Source organism: Carassius gibelio, chromosome A1, assembly GCF_023724105.1.
Source record: "Carassius gibelio isolate Cgi1373 ecotype wild population from Czech Republic chromosome A1, carGib1.2-hapl.c, whole genome shotgun sequence".
In the NCBI taxonomy this organism is placed as follows: Eukaryota; Metazoa; Chordata; class Actinopteri; order Cypriniformes; family Cyprinidae; genus Carassius; species Carassius gibelio.
The window spans coordinates 27,702,523-27,726,318 of record NC_068371.1 but is presented as its reverse complement, the minus strand read 5'-3'; the positions used below and the strand labels follow the sequence as shown (position 1 = coordinate 27,726,318).

The 23,796-nt window shown below is 35.4% G+C and overlaps 1 protein-coding gene across 1 annotated transcript in view; it reads left to right on the top strand.

The window, feature by feature from the left end:
- The window catches only part of ctnna2 (catenin (cadherin-associated protein), alpha 2), a 355,646-nt gene that overhangs the window by 286,146 nt on the left and 45,704 nt on the right, over positions 1-23,796 (top strand). The window contains exon 9 of the mRNA XM_052602746.1: positions 5,713-5,865. Coding sequence (XP_052458706.1) covers positions 5,713-5,865 — 153 coding nt within the window. The remainder of the gene's footprint in view (positions 1-5,712; positions 5,866-23,796) is intronic.

Genomic DNA, 23,796 nt, shown 5'->3' with positions numbered 1-23,796 from the left:
TTTTATCAAAAGCGATTTGCATTGTATTCAGGGTATTCATTTGATCAGCCTTGGTGGATAGATATGGATAATGGAAAATTGAGTGTTGCTTTTTAAGCATGGTCTATAATAATATGCACATAATGCCATGTGAATCTATTTGCATGCTGTTTTATGATATATGCATAGATTGCATATCTAAACATCATAAAACACACACACACAAACACACACACACATATATATACACACATATATATATATAGTGGGTGTGTGTGTGTGTGTGTGCGCGTGTGTGTGTGTGTGTGTGTGTGTGTGTGTGAGAGAGAGAGAGAGAAAGACAATTGAACATTAGCTTAAGCTGAAGTTAACTTAATTTTGTATTTTTTTTTCTCACACACAATAATTGTCAGACCCCCTGCCGAAGACCCCTCAAACCATTACACAATGAAATAATGAGGAATCTGATCTTATATATATACATACATACATACATACATACATACATACATACATACATATATATATATATATTAGTATACGCTCTTGTTCAAAAGTTTGGGATCAGTAAGACTTGTAATGTTTTTAAAGAAGTCTCTTATGCTCATCAAGACATGTATTTGATTTAAAAAAATATTAATTATTATTAAAAATTATTATATTATTAAATAATAATAATAATAATGATAAGAATAATAAGAAGAAACTAATCTTTAAAAAAATGTTAGTACAATATAAAGTAATGGTGTCCATTTTAATATCCGTTAAAATTATATTTATTTCTGTGATGCAAAGCTGAATTTCCGTTGGCTATTACTCCTGAATAAAGTTCCACATGATCCTTAAGATATCACTCTAATATACTGATTTATTATCAGTGAGGAAAACTTTTGTGCTGCTCAATCTTCTTTTGGAAACTGGTACCTTTTTTCAGGATTTTTTGATGAATAAAAAAAAAATGAAAATAATCAATTTTTTTGTAAATATATATTTTTTCTAACGATATACACTACAGTTAAAACGTTTGGGGTAAGTAAATTTTTATGCTTTCTTTTATTGAAATAAATTAAAATGTTTATTGAGCAAGGAAGAAAAAGATTTATATTTTGAATAAATTCTGTTCTTTGAAACTTTTTATTCATCAAGTATCAGTCACGTGACTACTTTTTCGCGAGAACAAGGCACTAAAAATATTTGTAACAACAAATATTTTTAATGGTAGTCCACACTTTCCTGTATTTTTGATCAAATTACTGCAGTCTTTGTTATTGCATTGCATTGCAGAATTTAAGATACAGAACAGCAGTCGGATTGAACTGATTCATACTGACACAAATGTAGTGAGAGAGGCACCACTCCCTGTTCTTACTAATAATAAAAAGAAGTCCTGCATTGCAGCGAGGCTGAAGTCAGTGGGCAATACATTAATGGAGGCAGGGGGACTCATACTCGCTGATAAATTCCTCAGTAGGCCCTTGTGATCAGAGATCAGGGTACAGTGGTACCTCAGTCTGTCATAGTGGAGTATGATAACAGAAGCAGTTGATAAAACAATGTGCACACCGGCTCTTCTGCCTCTCTCATCAACAGTCTAGAAACACCTTCCCACTGCCTGTCTTCTCTGCTTTCTTATTTCTATTTCAAGAAAATGTAAATTGTCACACTGCCACAGTGTCCGCAGCATCCGCTCATAGATGTGTGCATTGACTCAAGTGTTATGTGATTCTCTATGAGAGATGGAACCTATCTGTTATGCGAGCACTGTTTATGTGTTATGTAAGGAACTGATTTTTATTTTCAGTCAGTACTCTCATTAGAGTTACCTTTCTTATAAAACATTGCAACTTGTATTGCATATACAATTTCAATGAGTTATAGAAATGTAAAACCTTCCGTTGATGTCAAGCATCGATTATTGTTTCGGATAAAGTTCTGAGCTTTGTTTCATAGCTGATTCATGTCTATGCTTGCCCTAAAGTCTGTTGAAGTTTAGTGGTGATACTATATTTTAAGTACATTATATATATATATATATATATATATATATATATATATATATATATATATATATATATATATATATATATATATATATATAATAAGAAAAGTAAACATAAATAAATAATGAACTAAATAAATGATTTATTTGATATTTTGATATACTATAGTGTCCCAAAATCCTGCAATGGCAAGAAACGATCACATTAGGTTCCTAAATTCATCATATCTTCTATAAAATTATTCATCATAGAGGCTTCCTGAGAGGGCACGCAGCGATGTACCTTTTAGTTTGGCCAGGAGCAAAAACATTCATTCAATGCTAAAGCTTTAACCTAAATGTCAACTCTCCAGAGCAAGAAAATAATTTTTCTGGCTTCCTCTACCTCTAAGACCTCAGCGGTGATCATTGAAAGGGAGGGAGCTTTGCTATCAGACTCATTTACAGACATGACAGGAAGATCAAGCAGCATATCTCCGCTCACTCTGTTTCTGTCCCTCCACCTCCTTTCCTCTCCAGATGTCATTATTGATACTAAATCAGTGCTGTTACTTCATTCTGTTTTGCATTGAATGCCTTTTATACTAACCAGGTATAGAAGCATGTGTATCTTGTGATTGCCTTTGACATTTTAATAAGAAACGTCAAGGTCTTGACCCAAAGCTAAAAGCTAAAGCTAATAAGACTGACAAAGATGAAGCCACAGATGGTTGTATTTTGCCATGTTCATTTGTTTTCCATGATTGTTAAAAAAAATTATATATATAAAAAAAAGTAAATTGGTGGAGATTGTGGGAGTAAATCAGCTTCATGAACTGCTATTGTTTTCTCAGATTAAGAAATTATACATCTGTCAGCTTTGTTGTGTGCCGTAGACTGAGTACATTACAGAAGATTACTGAATTTCATTGCTGATTTGACTTTCCTTCCCGGTGACATTTGTTTTTCATGTTTTAGCAGGTGGTTAATCCTTAAAAATACACTTTCTTGTTTGTAAGTGAAGTTAGCAAACACAAGCTAATCTCATCTCTTAAGACCCCTCCCCCCACATCTGCAACATTAAAAGATTTATCTTCTGGCTTGGCTAAGTGCACGCTTTCATCCTTATTGTGTCTTTGTTTCTGTCTGAATTTGACTTGATTGAGTTTGCTATGCTGATTTTTTACCGCTGCTTCAGTGCCATATGGATGAAAAGAACAAAGGATTAGGGAGAAATTGGGAAAAGAAGCAGAAAGACAGAAAGGGGAACATGACAGGTAGGATCACAAGATTTCCATTTTTCAGTCCCTCAGAGCAATTTAAAGCAAAGCACTTCCTCTCCTCAGTGTTTCCAATTTTTGGCTTGCTGTTTTTGTAGTCTGCGAGGAGTCAGCGGAGCACTCCATTCGTCAAGCTATTTTTTTCCAATTTAGTCCTGAGATTACATGACTATAACTTCAATTCCCTCTTTGAAAAAGACATTAGACATGAGGGGGCTCACTTTGGGCTATACTTGTCTTGCCAGTGCTAGCTATGCTATTGGAACATTTAACAGGCTTTTCAGCTTTGATTTAACATGTTTGTAACATGCAGTTAATTAAATAAAGGTTTAAGGGTCCGCAGCCTGAAAATGAGATTTTCCCAGTAAACAGAAATGAATCTCACTGTTATAATGATGATAAGATGCAATCGGAGCTGACCCTAAAATGCCATGGTTGATGTTGAAGGAAAATAATTATGGCTCAAATAATCTAAAAATAAATAAATAAAGAAGCAGAGACAGATCACTTGCTCTCAAGCTCTGTGAGAACTGAAAAAAAAAAAAGTTTTAAGAAGGGGTTGGGGAAATGAAATGCTGTCAGACTGAGTCCCAGTTTAAGATTATTAATTTATTCAAATACTTGTACGGTACTCTTCTTCTTCTTTTTATTTTTTGTAGGTAGTTCGTTCATTTATTTTAAACAGAACATGGCTCATGTACACTCTAGTACATCTCTAGATTTTTTTAGTCCGTATAAGCAGAAAAAAATGATACATTTTGGTCACTATTTTTCTATTTCATTTTCCCTGGGGTTGCACCCAAACCATTAAGAAGACAAGCACACATCCTTTACCAGAGGTTATTAAAGACAGAGCGCCAGGGTTCATTAAAACATTTCAATTAAATCATCGCCACATGGGGAGAAGGATCATTACCTATGGAGTGTGCTCTGTTTTGTGAATTTCATGCTCAAGTGGCCAAGAACTCCTCAACTGAGTGCTGCACATTGATTGAAAAGATGGCGTCCTCAAGCATGACTCTGGTTTCATGACCCGTTCCATAGCCCAGTGTGGCCTTAAACTTCCTTACTTGCCAAAGATATGGTCTGTATTTTACACTCTTGACTTTTGCAAAAAATAATTTTCTTTTACCAGTAATTTGGTGACATTTTTCATCTGACTATTTGCTACTGCGTTTTTTTCAGTGTGCACAAATGTGCAGTTTTACGAAAATACATGAATAGCCCTTTTTCAGAAGTTCAGATGATGATTACTGATGTGTGAATGCAACCTCATAACCGCACATATGTAATTTATACAGATTTATTAGGATTTTTTAAAACTGAGCAAAAGGAAATCCTCTTTTTTTATGATGTGTCCCCTTTAAGGGCATCTCAAGCCTCAAGTTCTGACTGGCCGAGTTTGCTAGTGATGGATTATGTGTCGCATTCAGCCATAATTTATCATTACTGTCTGCCGACCATGGCCTAGCACAGGGTTTTTAATTGGTTAAGATATGTGCATGCCTCACTGAATGATAATTATTGCTTGTTAAGAATGTTTCCCATCATCCATTAGAGTACATGTGTCACGGGACTCTACCTACTGCCCCATTAGAATAGCCGCCAATGTCTTTTTCTGCATATTACTGTGAATGTTGCTGATGATGTGTTTCTGCTACTAAAATAGGCAATTATATAACAATGCTTAGCTGTAACCTGTTTTATAAGAGCACTTATGGTAATATTGTTAATAATTAGATATCTTGTTTAAGATATATTAAGCTTTTCTCTTACCTCAAGGCAAAATGCATGCCTGTATATTTTAGGTTGTCGTGAAACTGGCTTATGCTCAGGGCTAGTGACGCAAAGGTTGCTATCTTGATCACCGCAATTAGCAAGCCATGAGCTTTTAGTATTGTGCCCCTAAGCAAGGCACCTCAAGTTGCTTACTATTCCATCATTGTCTGCTGTTTTCTTTGAAAGTACTCTAGAATTAGCATGTTTTGCTCACTCGCTATGCCCAAACATTGCCATGTCAAAAGTAGTCATGTATTTTTTATTATGATATATTTGCCATCAGACATTTACAACTTGGGTAATTGGTTCAAACGGCTCTGTAGTTCCATAAAGAAAATGGCAAATTTCAAATCACACACTTCCAGGTGAAAACTGCCATTTAGATGGATGTGAATGGTGCCTTTCTCCAGGTTTTACAGACCCTCTTGAAGCATCTGAAGTGTATTGACTGTTTACATAACGGCGTATTGGAGCTAATGCACCTACAAGCGCACCTTCTGTTCAGTTCCGTTGCGCTCCATCTAGCTGTTTTTAACGCCAGAACACATTTAAGGTCTCCATTAGAAAATGTGTTAGACCGAAAGTTTACAGCCTGTAAATGCCTTTCAGTCAGAGCGCCAAGTACAAGTTCAAGTGCTGGACAGTTTATGTAGGACATCAGCTGATCCCTGCTCTCTCTATCTTTTTTTCTCCTAGCTAAGGAAGGCTGTTATGGACCACATATCTGACTCTTTCCTGGAGACAAACGTCCCTCTGCTGGTGCTGATAGAGGCGGCCAAGAGCGGGAACGAGAAAGAGGTTAAGGAGTATGCACAGGTCTTCCGCGAGCACGCCAACAAGCTGGTGGAGGTGAGTAACATATAACACCCCTTCACTCAACTCCCTCATCTCATTCAGCCCGAGCGGATGATTCTTATCTGGGGCATCGCAGGCCACTATCAGTCAGAGCACGAGGTGGCCTTTAGGAAGTCATCCGCCAAGCCAAGGCAATTTAATGGCAGAATATGATGCAGTGGAGCTCAATTCTGTAATGACAAATTTGTGTTTGATAACATGGATTCGGATCACAGAGGGGGAATGACACCAGGGAATGGCTTTAGCATTTCCCCCCCTTGTAATATCTCTCGTGACTCGACTTCAAAGATGCAGTTCATTTCCATTATCGAAGAGCAGTATGGTGACTGAGGTAAAACGGTTGAATGTGAAAGAGACGCTTATCTGAAGGTTGGGGTTCGGTGTTGATATGTCAAACATGCAAAAGGGCATATAACTGAACCGAACTGAATTTTTCAAAAGTGTTAGAGGATCACTTCTGAGTAAAAGAGACAAATCCTGACTTTTTCTCTTGTTTTTGGTCACTATATAGGCTTTAGCACACACAAGTATGAGTGCACACATTTTCCTTGCTATAAACAAGGGTACATACAGTACAGTATTTCATAGTTTATCATGAGTCCACTGTTCACGCAAATGTGAGATACTCTGTTTGCTGTCGAAGCCTGTGAGTGGCATCTAGATGCTTGCTTTCCTAAAGAAGAGCTTAAGGAGCAATGACTCTGAAACACAGGGCTCAGCACTCAATTTTGAGCATGGTATCAATAATATAACCAGTCTAAGAGAGAGGTTCTCAGTGCTCTTAGATAGACAGGAAACGTTTCCATAGTATATTTACTTTTGATGTGCTTAAATTGCACTTCAAAATATGCATATTATCACAAGCAATTACCTTCAAATCTTTTCTGAAATCTTTTTTTATGGTGACGTCTTTGTACATTTTGTTTAATGTTTGACAAATTTAGTTCTTTCTTACTTTCTTTCTTTTCTTTTAAATGCCATACCATCTTCTAAGGCTATATTCATGGCAAGAATAAAGTCCAATCAATCAAAACGAATTTAGTTCACACATATTTTGTGGCAATTTTGGTAAATGTAAAATGTAAATGGAATCGATTCTAAATGTTTTGGTATATTGACAAAACTAAATTCAGATTGGATTACAACATTTGGTAGCAAAGATTGTAGTCATATAGTCCACCTCATAAGTATTTTAATTTGGGAGCTGTTATAAAGTTATTCCATAAAAATGATATGGTATCCCTGCCATTATCAAAGTTATTTATTTATTTATTTATTTTTTATTTTTTTCTTATGCCCACCAGGTCTGCATATATATATATATATATATATATATATATATATATATATATATATATATATATATATATATATATATATATATATATATATAATTTTTTTTACATATTACTTAATTTCACAGTTGAAAACAATAAATAAATAAAATTGCATTTTTAGAACAGTATGAAAGTATTTGGCATTACCTTTGATCAGTTTAATGCACTTGCTAAAAATATTCTTAAATATATTCAAAAAAATATTTAAATAAAATGAAAAATAATCATTTAAATAAATCTTATAGTCCCTTAAATTTTTTATGGCAGTCTGTATATAAATATATATATTATTTATCCACCTCTTTCCCCTTTGAGGACCTCCACCAAAATGAGTTTTGTCAGATTTAACTACATTCCGAGGACATTTCTCTGCAAATTTGTCCCTAAAGTATAGCTAGGTTACGATCACACACACAGAGTCGACCTGAAGAGAGTGCCGTTCCCTGACTTCATCAAATAAAATGTTCCCTCACTGTTATGATCTCAGAATAAAGAACAGCCAAGCAGCTCATGTCCATTCCTCCGGCCAATCAATAGTCACTGTTTCCAGCCGGGGTCAAGGAGCCTGATGAAATAGAGGTCACACGTCGCAGATCAACCCTGATGCAATGTCTGTTCTGCTGTAAAAAAAATCTCCCTCTACTTTGCTCTCTCTTTCTCTTGCAATCAATACCAAGAGAATAGGAACATGAATATGAATATGGATTATATTTTATTTGTATAGCAATAATCTCGGGAAATGTACGGTAAAAAAACGATCTCATCCTGTAAGATATACAAGCTAGTAAATGTGTGTGAGATGGGCCTTATCTCTACAGAGAGCCTTTCTGACATTCACTTAATGGTTAATGTTAATGATTTCAGGACATTTTAAATAATGCTTTCACATATTCACTTTGTAGACTATAAATGACTGCAAGAGCTTCTGGTTCTAGCGTCTTTTGTTCTATATTCCTGTAATGCACTGCACTAAGAACTGCTGATTTAAAGGTTATTAAATTAGTTGCAAAATTGTAGCACAGCTGAGGTGTGGGTTATTAATGTGAACCTGTTGACACACGTTTATTGTCTCACTCTGTTTCTGCCTCCGTCACACACACACACACAAACTAGCACACAAAAACACAAACTTTTTGCATGGGTTACACTGCTGTGGTTTGCTAGCCATAGCAAAGGTTAATAAAAATGTGTTTGTATTTGAAGGTGAAGCATGTCATTTTTTTAATGTTAGAATGCTTTTCATACCTCGGTTTAATGTGCAGAGATAAAGGGATAGTCCATCCATTATGTTGTTCCAAACATAAATGCCTTTCTTTCTGTGGAACACAAAAGAATATGCTTTGAAAATGAAAGTTAATGGGCTCCAATGTTGATTTGCACATTGGATTTCATTATATATATATATTGTATATAATAGTGTTATAATTCTAGTGGTGCTTTCAAAGTTAGTGTTGTATAAGCCAAAGATGTTAGTTTGGTATGCATAACTGAGGAATGCTGATTTTTGATTGGATCTCGAGATCAACATGGAACACTGTTTGCATCCCATTTTATCTTCCATAATCTGATATTTTGAAATGTAATACATGACATTGGGGTGGGAATCGATTGCATTTAATTAGATGTATAGTGCATACTAGAAAAGTTTTATCTTTTTGATTAAAGATTATATATGTAAAAAAAACATATATTATCTAAGCACAGTCTGTGACTAATACTAAGTGTGTATTGAAAAATATGGATGTCTTGTTGATTATTTTTACGCACTTTATTAGTGTTTAAGTTGGGAAAAAAAAGAAAGATTCATAAAAGATCAAAGCCTCATTAAAGTTTTTTTTTTTTTTTTTCATGGCTTCGTCTTGTTCACACACAGTTTGCACACACTGACCCTTTTACTTAAAAAAAACATCTAAAACTAATTCTGCAAATATAATAATGTGTGAATGTACTCTTTTGATGGAAATCAAATTAAATGTCAAGGCTGCCACTCACCGGCACCCCTCCAGGTTACTCTCAAAGCCCTAAAGGTCATAGGTCATGATCAATACTCTTATGTAACTGTGCTACATTATCAATGAAAGCTACGTTATATGATATTATCACAAAAGTGTCTGTATTCAGGTAGGAAGTGTCATTTAGTGGTCAACATGTAAACATCTGAACATCTTGGAAATGGTTTCTTCCTTTCTGCCTCACCGATACAAAGAAAATGTATTCTATTATTTTATTTTTTTGCCTTGAAATAGAAGTATGAAAAAGAATGAGAGAAAGAAAGAGATCCAAGCCTCAGGCGATGCTGCCACAGCTTGCAGACCTTGTGTGTGGGTGTAGAGAAATATTTATGATGTGGTATGGTGACCTTAATTAGCAGAGATTGCATTAGAAAATGGACTTGTGTTAATAAAACAAGGGGACTGGGGTTTTGCTTTCTCGTGTCCTGCTCTATCCTTCTTTGTCTTACCACCTGTGACATTACAGCATGAAGAACGGAAATCATGTCTCTTACTACCATGAGATGATTAGCAGTATATAAATGGAAACCGAAGCAAGAAGACTTGCTAAAGCTTGCATTAGCCTTTTGCTTCTTCTCAAATACTAACAACACATTCTTGTGAGAAAACGTCACTGTAGCAACTTTATCCTGCTCCACTTAAACATCACTCTCGAGCCGGGTGTTAATTTAACCCTGGTGCTATATTCAATGTATTGGTAAAGCCATTTCGTTGCTTAATTTGAGCAAACTCAAATTAAATTCATAATTAACTGAAAATCCACCTAGCACTTATTTGAATTGAACTGAATTGAAACACTCAAAACCATTAAATTCCAGTCAATGATGTCAAAAGAAGTTGATTCTAGAATATTTTTGATCGCATTCATCTTTTTGAATTGATTTGTGAATTCTCGTTGAGAGGGAGATTTTCAGCCAATAACTTAAATATAGTTTCAAAATATTTTGAATAAAGATGTATTAGCGAGTTTGCCAAATTTGTATGTCTTTTTTAATATAATAATTAAATATAATTTAATAAAATAATAATAATGTTTATATTATTTATAATAATAATAATAATAATAATAATAATAATAATAATAATAATAATAATAATAATAATAATATATAATAATATATTATATTATTATTTTTTTTTGTTTGTTTGTTACAGTAGGTTTAGGGTCCAAATATTTGTTTAATAGTACAGATAAATTAAACCATTCACTCTTGTTCAATGCGAATGTCGTCTGTTGGAATATGAGCAGTCATTTATTCCGTCATCACCCAGGTGCTGATAGTTTGCGTGCACAGTTGAGACCTGAACAGCACACATTGATATCTGTGTTTAAACTAAACTCATTTAAACATTTAAGATCCAGAGCGCTCAAATATTAAGCTCTCTCTGAAGTATTGTGTTTAAATGGACAAATTCACACAAAAATAATTGTCTTGGTAAATATCCCTCAGCAGACATTGGATCACTGCATTCTCTTAAAGTGACAGTCTTTATATTAATCGAACAGGAACAAAAAAAGAAATCACGCACTGCTCTTGATTTCAAAGCTTTTGTAACTTTAATAAAGAATAATCTTTAATTTATACAGTCCAATTTTTAATGCTGTTTTACATGTGGTTACTTTATTAAATTTCTGTACCTAAAAACTAATGCTACACCTCCCTAAAAAAAAAAAAAAAAAAAAAAAAAAAAAAAGAAAATTAACATCAGGGTTTATTTTATTTGTATCTTTACTATATTGTATTTATTTATGCTGTTGCTCATAGTTAGAATTTTATTATATATATATATTTTTTTTTTGTAAGTATAGTTTTTCCATAAACATAGCACATAACAAACCATACCAAAACCGTGAAACAAACCGAACCATGAAAAAGTTAAATAGTGAATAGATTTGAGAATGTTGCTATTATATGAGTACTATAGCCATTATAAGAAATAAGTGCAATGCAGGTCTCAGATCAATAAAGAAGACCAACTTCTGAATGGCTGGCAGACAGTCGATTGTAATAAAAGTATGTTCCTTACCTGCCCTTGATCATTGGATGGATTTATGCATCATCAAATAGCACTACCCGCCACTGCAATCCGACCTTTACACATTATTTAATTGATGGCCTTTCCCATAATTCCCTTGCACTTATTAACACTCCCTTCACTATGCCTTAACTGTGCTGATCAAAACATAGAGACACAATCACTGAGACACAGGTTTTAACATTCCCATTCAAAGCGAGATGAAGAATACATTTACAGTTTATAGAGGTAAGAAAGACTGACTGGAAGGTGAAGGCCGCAAGGACGTCATGATCCATCACAATTCAAATACCGAAGCAAATTTAGACCTTACCATCATCATGCCCTTCAAAATCAGCCTTGACATTTTTCAGCATCCCATGTTGTTCAGCGATTGCAGATTTTAATGCATATGTTCTGAAGGCTAATATGATTTTGTCATCTGGGATGGTGGTAACCAAATTGGTTAAAAGTTATCAGCCTCTTTTATATGAAGCTTTTAACCAGGATATTAAACCATCCAGCGGATCTGCATGTTATGTAAGGTGTGTTTATTAAAAAAAGCAGTGCCTGCTAAATGATTAGCAAGTTACATCACTCGTCCCTGTGAGCTTTGTATACAGTCACGCAAGTCTCTTTGTTGTCTTCATAAAATAAAAAATAATGCATGCTGAGCAGCCCTGACCTGCATCTGTATGCACTTGAATCTCCATAACCTACTTTTTTTCAGCTAGCTGGCTCACCAGGAGCTTCAAAAGGTCTCCGCTCTCAGGTCTCGGGAACAAAACTCCCCAATGTCATTCCCTGAGGATGACGCCACACGCAGTTGTGCTTTCCCTCATTAGTTTGATGTCTCAACATCCCTTGTTTTATCTGTATTCTGTTTGTATTCCCTCCCATGATAACATTTTATCATTCTGTGAAGCTTTTGTTTGCATACATTTGAATATTATATTTTATGGATCACTCATGTTATGTTCCGCTTTGCCTTTTCCTTGTGCTAGCTTGTATTCTTAATTTTGTCTTTGCATTTTTCATTGCTACGTGAATGCTTCATTACTATTGTCTTGTTTTGATCCCCACCTCTCTGTGGAGAATTCCTTGCTTTTTATGTTCTTTTTGAAAAAAAAAAAACAAAAAAAAACTGAGGTTTAGAAGAGAATTCTTGCAGCTGTATCTGAAATGTATTTATTTACTGGAGGTACCAAGAGGCAGTGTTATCTAGCAAACCACTGCATCGATTCAGATGTGCTATGTAAGTTTATGATTGTTCAGACATTGAGTATTCTAAAAAGCGCTTTGTTCCAATTAGTGCTTTAATGACTTAGATAATCCTTTGCATATTTAATTCTTATTCATTTAATTAAAACAGATTAATTGCAATTTGATTAATGTAAAACATAGCAGTTTAAAATCAATACTCTCTGGATGGAATAAACTTCTAGTAGTATTTCAGCTTAAAAGAAAAAAAAAATCCAACTGTTTATGGGGATTCACTTTATTTAAAGTAATGAATTATGGCCATCAAGACTTAATAGGGTCAGTTATTGAGGTTTATTGTTTTTTGCTCAAGTTTCTGTATGTGTGTGAAAGTTTGGAGTATGTTGTGTGGTTGTTTGAGAAATAAAATTAACTTCAGGTTGTTTGGCCTTCTTGCCCTTGAGTGCTTAAGGACCCTGAATAAAGCCTGAACTTTTTGAATTCATGCATCCATTCACACAGTGTCCAAATATTAATGGGATGCAAGTCTGTTGTCTTATTGTGAGTCACCTTACCAACATAGCTCCGGTCTTTTCGGGTCACTCTAATCTGGAGCAGCTCCCCTTTCTTTATATTCTGGGTGAGCAGTGCCCGTATCTCTTGTAGAGTGTGACTTTAAGTGCCACTACAGTTCATGAAGTCGCATAGACTTGAATTTAAAGCACTGACCTTCCCGAAGAGATGAAGGGTGAAAGGCTGCCTTCTCTAATGATTATGCAGAATCAATATCAAACTGAATGTAACCAATATTGAACCGGCCTTCAGTCTTTCATGATTCCAAACGTATTGCTGCAGGCAGTAAATATTATTCTGCAGGAAAGGGGGGCCATGCTGCATTAAATGGTGTGCCGAACACGATAGATGGCTATTGGAACAAGTCTATATGTGGTGACCCAGACCTTCGGACTGGCATAATCCCTTTTCGAGCAGAGTTATTGGCCTCTGAGGAAATCTAAACCCAGAGGCACCTCCACGTGGATAGATCAGCCTTTGCCTCCCTTATCTTTTCCCTTGAATGCATTACTTTCAGATTTGTCATCACATACTGCCGCATCATGGTGTAGGAGGAAACAGAGATAGTCTTTAATTTGAGACCAATTGCACAGGGGAGATAGAGCATCATGATAATTGTGTTTTAAAGATTTATTATATGCTGACCAAGACTGCATTTATGTGTTCCAAATATACAGTAAAAACAGTAATATTGCAAAGCGGTATCAACACGTTAATTTAATAGGACCAAAAATGAACCTGAATCACAGAGTTGGAAAATGGATCGCACCCTTGTGTCATCTTTTTGTTCTCATCATTTTATATACACACACACACACACACACACACACACACACACACACACACACACATACATATTGGTGTTATATCTTTCACTTGGATGTTATAAGTCGCACAGAGTAAATACATCTGGAAACAAAAAAAATGTCCATCTTTATTTCTGGCTGTAAAGCAACAAAATGTGATTATTTTAAAGCTGGGTCATTCTTTTCTATACCCACTGTATGTCTAAAAGTGATTAAGACATGGACAGGCAGGAGCAAATCAATAGCCTGATTGGATCATTGGATAATGTGCGGTTAGAGTTAAAAGGGTGCATTTTATGAGCCACTTTTTAGCAAGGATCTGTTGAAGCCATAGTGTTCTAGCAGGTCAATGTCATGTTTAAATTGCCAATACTAGGATTGATGGGGCTCATCTAATCCACAGCTGATTAATTAACAATGCATATGCTGACTGGGTGATATTTTTGATGATTCTCGAGCTGGTCAGCAAAAACTACATTTGTCAAACAATGGACCGTTTGAGTTCTAAATGTATCTTTCCTGGTATACTGCTCCCTATAATAAATCTTCTTAATAAGTAAATCCACAGTAATGAATGTTCGAGTTTTTCAAACATTTACTATAGTGGGTGGAAATGAATAAAATACATGACAGAATGGTCTCGTAATACTGTGCATACTAACAGCTTTTTGTAGATAAATGACAATACACAACATGACAGAAACTTTGCATAATTGTTTGTGCATTCTGTAATGATTATGTAAAATGTAAAAAGTTAGTTTGTGCATTTTATTTGAACTCTTGAGGGAAAAACAATATAAGTAGATTGAACTATTTATGTAAAAACTAACTATATGCCATTGCCATTACAACAGTTCAAGCAAAATTGCACCATATGTATATTCTGTTTGCAATGTTATATTTTGACAGCTCTGAAAAGAGGAAATGCTTTAGAATCTTAGATTCTACAATCTTCAGATTACTATATATGTGAGTTTTGAGTTAGGGTATATGATTACATTCATTCATTCATTCATTCATACATTCATTCATTCATTCATTCATTCATTCATTCATTCACAGTGTGAAGTTGACCTGAATTTGCACTTTCATGTTGGTGTGGTATATTTTAAAGTCCTTAAAATTCAAGCAAATCCACATTTGATATTTACCATTTCTGTATGGCTACAGCGTTTAAATAGTATTTTACATACTAAAGTACTATTAATCTAATTAATATTCATAAGATAAGGTCTCATTCTGTCATGACATCACAAGCAGTCCGTCCCAGCTAGTTTGGCTGAAGGTAAAACATTTATCACTAAAATATGTAAAGTACCTGCTGTGTAAGAAAATAATATATATATAAAAATCTCAAGTAATTTTTCTGATCAAGAAGGAAGTTGCTATAATATATATTTTTTTCTCTCCATATGGCAGTTCCTCTGTCTGTAGTCTCTTGCCTTAGACAGACTTTTGTGAGATCAGAGATGGCGCCAGATGCACTTGTTTTTACGGGTTAATCTCCGGTAATTGAATATCTCGGGCAATCGGACGATCTAAAGCTGTCCAATTTCAACTTTTACTGCTCAGGGCCAGGCTGGCCATGCTAAAAAGAAAGAAAAATAACATTAGAGGGAATCAGAATGCCGGCCGGTGGAATTAGCTTATCATATCCAATTGAGAACACTGTAAATGCCGCTTAGCTGGCCATTCCCCTGTGGGTGGTTAGCCAGGCAAGGAGAGAACAGAGCAGGACATCTAATGCTGCAGATGTCAGTGCAAGGGAACAATGGGGAGTTTTTGTTCTATATTACAGGGTTTTCATCAGCATCCACCCACCTCTGATTAAGTGTGCAATTTGACAGTATCTTCTGATTGTTTCGAGATGAGTGCTTGTCTGGGGTAAATGGAGACTAACCTGCAGTGTAGCATGTAAAATAAATACATGCTTGAATAGTTTAATACACTTGTTGTGCAGGCGTTGTGAGAGAATTTGTTATTTGATGGTTGGCAAATACCAGTAGTTCTCTGTAAAATGCAGGTTTGCTCTTCTTGAATACACCTTGTTAGTTTAAGATATGCCAGAAGTTTTCACATTGGTTTCCAGTGCATTTTTTTTTTTTATTTGTTGCACTGTGCTGTGCTGCTTGGAACAATGAATGGCTTTTGAAAGCCAGAGTTTATCCATTGCTGGAATACAGGAATTGTGGATTCACTAGCCGTTCTTCTACACAAAATATGTACAAATTGATTCTTTTATTTTAATAGTATTATAAAAAAAATTTAAATGGCATTTTTTCAGGACTGCTTTTAAACACAGTAATTAACTACAGACATTACATTTTGAAATACTCTGGAAACTGAAGCACAGTGATCCCAGCCTTACCTTTTAATGACAGTGTATGCAAATTCAAACAGCTTTCGGGGGCACATACATCCCTCTTTAGACATTAGCTATAATCAAAGTAAGCTTTGTTATTTGCGTCTGGCAGCCGCCTAAAGAAAGCATGAAAGCAGTCTGTACCCTTCTACAGCAGAACCTGTGTCCTCTTTAAGCCCAACAAACAGTTTTTCATTCACAATGTTTTCACATATCCATAAAGAGACTGCTTGTACCTAGGGACCGATTCTGTGTGCCTGTGTGAGAGATATAGAGTGTGGGAGAAACTGGATGCTAATACGCATGGAATTTATTGCCTTGCAGATGGACGATTCTCAAGTGTCTGCTGCATGATGCTCTATCTCCCCTGTGCAATTGGTCTCAAATTAAAGACTATCTCTATTTCCTCCTCCAGGATCCTCTTTGCGGATTTCTCCGCCTCTCTCTCTGCTCCACCTGCTACCCCCCTACATCTGTAGGGCTCCATATCCTCCATCATCTCACCACTTCACTCCAGTATTGAAAAAAGACAAGACCTCATTATTCGTTCTCGTGTTACTCTGATGAGGCTCTTTTCACTTTCTTCTGTGTGCTTCAGAAAGTCAAAGAGACACTCATTCTATCATAACAAAGTTCATTTTAAAAGGAGTGATGCATGCATTTCCGGAACACTCTCTAAACCCTAAAAAACATTTTACAACTGTTACTGATAGAAAAGGTTATAGATAGATGTCTTACATTATTATTACTTTTATTATTATTATTATTATTATTATTATTATTATTATTATTATTATTATGTAAGATTTGTGTATTTATTTGTGTGATCAAGTGTCTTCTTTTAAAATAATTTCTGTTGCTAAAGAAATAATTAAAGTCACGTTGTAATGGAAGTAGCAACAGATCCTTTCTTCTAACAAAAAAAAAAACAAAAAAAAAAACGGCTATGTTTTGTCTAATATAACACTGCCTAGTCACAAATCTGATAATCAACAAAGCAGCAACCCCATGGAATATTGTGCTTATTGCTTGATTGTTCTCTATAGTCTAGCGATCATGAAAAAAATACTTTTTGTTGATCAATAGCAGAATTCTCAGTTGAGATCGACTTTTACAACAACTTTCTTAAATACAGTATGTAGCTTGAATGAATGGGGCATTGTCATAATCATGGCATTGATTACTCTGCCTCTGAAACACTTTTAGAACAATGTAAGAACTGTTTAATTAAACTGAATTAGGCAATTACACACCCTGCTTCATATAACATAAATGTTGCTGTCAGAGAGACTTCTCCAAAATTGAGCTCGGTTGGACCGTTTTATAGATTACGATAGTGAACATTCCCTGCCAATTGCAATCACTGTATTTCCTGCGGCAGATATTGATTGGAATCATTTCATGAGAACAAATTACTGCACTGTTCTCTACCAAACAAAAGGTTACTGGTTCGCCAAAGAGCAGCAACCTCCATCCTTTCTATAGAGATGCTGTCATCATGCAGGTTGTAAGTAGTAGGTATGTGTGGGTACTGCGTTTAAAATTCACAACATAGAGGATTATTGCTATTTGTAACACATACACACAGGTCCATTTCCTGCTGGCCGTCTTCCATAGTATTTCTGACACTGCAGGATAGCAGTTATGCCACCTCATCGCCAGCTACATAATCTCATAACACTCACAAATTGTTCTCTATTTTTCCTCTCCACAGTAGCCATCCGAATATCGGACACATTAGAAAGTTTTTGTCACCATGCCATTTGGAAAGGCCTTTAGGTGTTCTCAATAGGAGGTGTTGCAAATAACTTTCTGCCTTCCGTGTGCTGAAATCAGGAGAGGCTTCGAACAATCTTCCTGAAGAATTACCTACAGCACGCTCTGAAAATTAGTTACACTGTGTTTACCCCGTTGCTCTTAACTGTCTTTAGTAATTAAAGCTAATGAAATGACAATTTACCATTATTAGGGCACGCGGCTAACAGCATTGTTCAACTGGAGATCACTGCACTTCTCAGCACACATCTGTGTCTCCAGTTGGGCCTTTGAGGGTAGAGAAATGCTGAAGCATCTATCGTATTCGCAGATCGCATGTGGACTGATGATGCAAACAAGGTGGACTGGGTTGAAGTGGGTCCTTTTCATTCATTAATCATTTTTTTTCCAAACTTCTGTCTGCTTCTGCTGATGTAACGTTATCATGAGGTCACGAGTTGAATTCTAAATGTCCATCCACAGATGGTTTTTCAGGGTCTGGATCTGAATGGAAACCAGCCGACATCATTTCCTGGCTTCACTTCTAAAGCTTTTTCATGGCATCAAACAGAGACAAACATGAGCAAACATTCCAAAATTCGCCAACATTTTTAGAAATAGGAAATAGAAATCGATTTGTTTATTTCTTGATTTCTTACTGTATTGCCTGCCTGCCTTTCTTCCTTGCTGGCTTGCTTGCTTGCTTTCCTTTCTCGCTTGCTTGTATTCCTGCTTTCTTTCTTTTGTTCTGCCTTGCTAAACTATGTGCACGCTAGTAAAAAAAAAAAAAAACATAAAAAATATATAACACAAACACATGCACATACACATACACCATTCTCTAGCTTCTAAATATTTTTTTGAAATAGGAAATGGAAATATTCTGATTTTGTCTTTCTTTCTTGCTTGCTAAAATATGTACATGACCATATGTACCTGTGTTTATATATATATATATATATATATATATATATATATATATATATATATATATATACATACATACATACATACATACATACATACATACATACATACAATACAATACAATACATACATATTCATATGAAAATCTGAATCTTTATTTTTCTTTTCATTTTTCTTTATTTCCAAAATCTGTACATAGCAGTGTTACCAGTACAAAACCATTTCCTAGCAGCAATGTCAACTTTCTCCAAAGCATAGAAGAGAGAGAAAACAGTGAAGGTAGTCTCCCTTGAGACAATGTTGGGTTTCTCTTGGGGAAAGCCCCAGTTTTAGCTTGTCCTACATCATCAAAGCCCAGCTTCACATGCAGTATTAACAGGATTTCTATCATATGTCACTATGTAAAAGTATTAGAGACAACATTTAGTCAACAATGCAGTGGCCATCTTTGTGTGGAGAGATAACAAGGATTGACCCACTGGCTTATGGGATTACTCAATTAAACTTCTACAAGGCTGCCAAATTCTGCTGTGTTTCTTGGACCAGATTGAAGTGATGTTGGCTTTTATGCTGAGTGGAGTTTATTTTGAGATGTGCCAGTGAAACATTCTTGTGCTCTTTCTTGCTTCTCCAAAGCCAGGTCCTCTGTGTAAATGTAGACTTTAACGAATGATAAGATAAAACTGCTGGTTGTTGAGTAGAGTAAAATTGCATCTTCATGGCATCAAAAAGAGACAAACATGAGCAAACATTCCAAAATTCATCCCGCTTAAATGTTGGTGGTTTTTTACATAAATTTGCGCTACCTTTCAAAAGATTGCGATCGGAAAGATGGATATTTATCTTAATAAAAATAAAAAAAGACTCTCTTGCTCATGAAGGCAGCATTTATTTGATAAAAATGCAGTAAATATAAAAAATACAGTAAAAACAGTAATGTTGTGAAATAATATTACCATTTAAAATCAATGTTTTCTACTTTAATGTATTTTAATATTATTCCTAGGATGCAAAGCTGAATTTTAAAAGTGATTACTCCAGTCTTCAATGTCACATGATCCTTATGAAATCATTCTAATATCTTGATTTTTATATAATATATAATAAGTTTTTTTTTTTTTTTTTTTTTTCAGGATTGTTTGATTGCTAGAAAATTAAAGACCACGTTTATTTGAAACATAATAAAATAATTATTAAAGTCTTATATATTATTGACACCAATTATATAATTTTGAACGGTCATATAATCATATTTTAATTTAACATGTGTGTTTTTGTATGATCCAGTGAATTAAATACTTTATACATGAAAGGGACTCTTTTTAATTGTAACTTGAAGGTTTCAAAACTAAAAATATCTCTGTAATTCTGGCATCGGCACAGAAACAACTGTGTTTTTTTATAAAACACTCAAAACAGTAACATTTTATATTACAAAACTGGATTCTGATCAGATGAGCCACATATGAAGCCATAAAATATGTATTAGATGCACGCCTGTGATCACACATTAAACTCTATATTAATGTGGAAATTTCTGACATGGGGGACATAAACAAATAAACTCCACTTGTAAGATCCTAATCATCTTGACTAGTTTTGTGACACATGCGCTGTATTCATAAAGCACAAACTTAAATGTGAAAATAAACCACAGTGTAAACAGCATCTCTACCAGTTGATACGAATACACTTTAAAGTCACTCTGTCCAGAATATCAGAGAGAGGTTTGGAGCATAAGCAACATATAACTTTTTTTTTAAAAAAAGAAAAGTCTTTAAGAAGGATGTAAGATATGGGATTAAAGTTGGTGTCAATGGTTAGCAAGTGCATCAGGGAAGGGATGGCAGTAAAGGTAGGGGTTCAGGGACACTTGTCTCTAAGCTGTTTGACTTCTTGACACAGTCTAAATCTAATCATCAGAAAGCTTTAGAGGTGAAGTGGACTATAGTAGCAGAGTCAAATCCTCTGAAAATTAAGCCCATTAATCAAACACACAGTCTCATTTGCCATTTTTATAGAAGTGGCTGATTTGCAGTTGGGTTCGTAGGGACAGCAGAGGAGGGGGGTGGAACAAAAGAGAAAGGGTTTCACGGAGCAGGAGAATATCCATCAATTCTCATTAAAGAAAACTAGATCATCTCTCCTAATTAGAAGGTGTTTTTTTTTTTTTTTTTTTTTTTAGCACGGTAAAATAGAGTAATGCAAGCTAGCCACTGCACTGCTATTAATCTCTGATTAATTCGGTAAATGCATATAAGGTAGCAAGTTTGTAATAAAGGCTTATTAAATTCAAAGAGTAATTTATAGGAGGTCAAGTCCACATCGAAAATATTATTACAGTTTCTTGTGAGGTACAGTAATTTACTGATACCGTCTTCCATTCTCATTTTACTCCATTCTTTGCTTTGCTTTTCTCTCTTTCTCAGACACACTGACTCACTCTTTGTTAATGCAGGCATCAGCAAATGTAGGTCCCTGTGAACCTTAATTCAAACAACAATACAGAAAATTGCTTAAATAAAAGGAATAGTTTGTTCAGTGTGACCCGATCTTTCGAATGTTTGATCATATCATATCTCGGAGCACATCTGCAGGCGATGACTTGGTGCAGATGCAAAAAATACAAAAGCTAATGTATAATGGTCCTTTTAAACATGGACACTTGATTTTACAGTACTCATCTTCCCATTCATGTACTGTCGAAATAACAGAAGTGTGTACATATAAGCAACTTTCCTTATAAAAACTATTTATTAGTGGCTAGGTATGTCATAATTTACAGTCAGAATAAACCCTGACAGGTTAATAAAGAACTGAATCATCCTGAAGAGGTTTATTTTGTGATTATGGCCACACTTTTTTATGTGCATCCTTGACTAATAAATAAAAAAAGGGATGAAAATTCTAAAATGATTTTAATATGGAAGAAGAGAGTGTTATGAGACACATGAAACCAGCACAATGAAGGAGAATGGTTGGCAGGGACAACAGGTAATATATATGGATATGCATAAACAGACAGTCTAGTGGTTATTATACAACAATTTGGACCACTGAATGATGTGGTTAGCCAATCAGAATTAAGGATTTCAGTGAGTTGTGTAATAATATGCAAAAAAAAGATTTGCCACACAAGATGTTTACACAATATTCACATGATCGTTTACACCCGGCAGATCTAAAACATTGTTCTCGTTATTTTGCTTTAGAGTTCCTAGTCTGTCAGATGGAGTGACTGACAATGATATTTTTCAGCCTACTTCATGAAAAACAAGTCTTTGTCCTTCGATGCTTTCATGTCACGTCGTGCCATCCCTATCCGACTCGCCCGCTTTGTCCCGCCGTGACGAATCTACCATTTTACGTGAGCCACACATGGACCGAAGCTCATCTCAAGCCACCTCTTAAACAAGGCCTCTTCAATACAGCCCTTGATTAACACTGGCTGGTGTGCTAAGCATATCTAATTCATTCAGCTGTCTGACAATGTCAGCCTGAGAGAGGGGCAGGTTCCTGACACTTGTACCGCAGATGAGATAAGGGTTGGAAATAAAAGTTTGGCTCAAATAGTTTTTCTTTTGACAAAAGTGGAGTTTGAACGTTAATGTGTGACAATGCTGAGAATCCTGTATGCTATATGATGGCTGTATGGTAGCCCTGAGATAGACAGAATGGGGTGGGGGGTGTATGTGTTGGATCTCGGCATGAGAGGTGTCAGAGAGCACTGACACAAAGAGTGGAAGAACAGAACAGAGCTTCTATTTTCAACCATACAGAGAAGCACTACTGATAATTGAGGTCTGGCAGTTTTTTTTTTTTTTTTTTTTAAGGATTTGTGTTTGTTAGTTTATAGTCAAGTCACCTTTATTTATGTAGCGCTTTATACAATGTAGATTGTGTCAGAGCAGCGGTACAGTGTCAAACAGGAAAATAGTTTGTTAATAATGGAATGAACAGTCAAATTTATGTTAAAGTCAATTCATTGATGATTCAGTTCAGCTCTCTTCCGATAGTGTCTGTGCAATCAAGCCGACATTATTTCCAGAAATTAAGCATGTCTAACTAAGTAAGCCATAGTCGACAATGTCAACGAAACAAAGGGGGTGCTGTAGGGTTTCCTCTTACCAGACAAAACCAGTATGGTGTGATTTAATTCCAGGCTTCAACAAAGGTCAGATTGTGATGTGGACTTGTCTGATTGTGCAGAGGACTTCCTGTGGTCTTGTGCTGGTCATTGAGGTGATGAGGTCTTCGCAGGGGATTTGTCTCTGTGTCTCATCTAGTCTACATGGTCTCTGTTGACATTTAAGACTGTAGAGGTCGTTTTTAGGTGCTGATCCACCATCTGGCCTAGATATGGACTGGATCTGGGTATATATGGTGACCATCTGCTCTGGTCTGGTCTGGTCTTATAATCTAGCAAGTACTTCGGGTGTTATGGGAAGTGTCCCCGGTTCCGGTTGTCCTAATTAATGCAGCCTATCAATCTTTTAACAGATTGGAGTTATAGAAATGTGAAGTTTTGTTATATATTTATGCAAGGTTGAAGAGATGGTTCTTTAATCTAGACTCAAACTGACTCCCGAACAAAGCGCGGTAGATTGTTCCAGAGTTTGGGCGCTAAATAGGAAAGGATCTGCTAATATGTTCGTACGTTCTGGTCCTAGTAAGAAGTCTAGCTGCTGCAGTGCAAGTTTGTTTATTAAACACGAAGAGCAATAAAACATTACAATAATAAAAATTACATAGGTCGTAATATATTTTTAAGATGGAAAATTTTTCTTTTACAAATGGTTTTCAAAGGAAAGATTGCTATCAAATAGCACACCTAGGTTCCTAACTGATGACGTAGAACTGACAAAGCAGCCATCAAGTCTTAGACAGTTTTTTGGGTTATTACATGTTCTACGTTAATATTATGTTGGTGTTGTTTT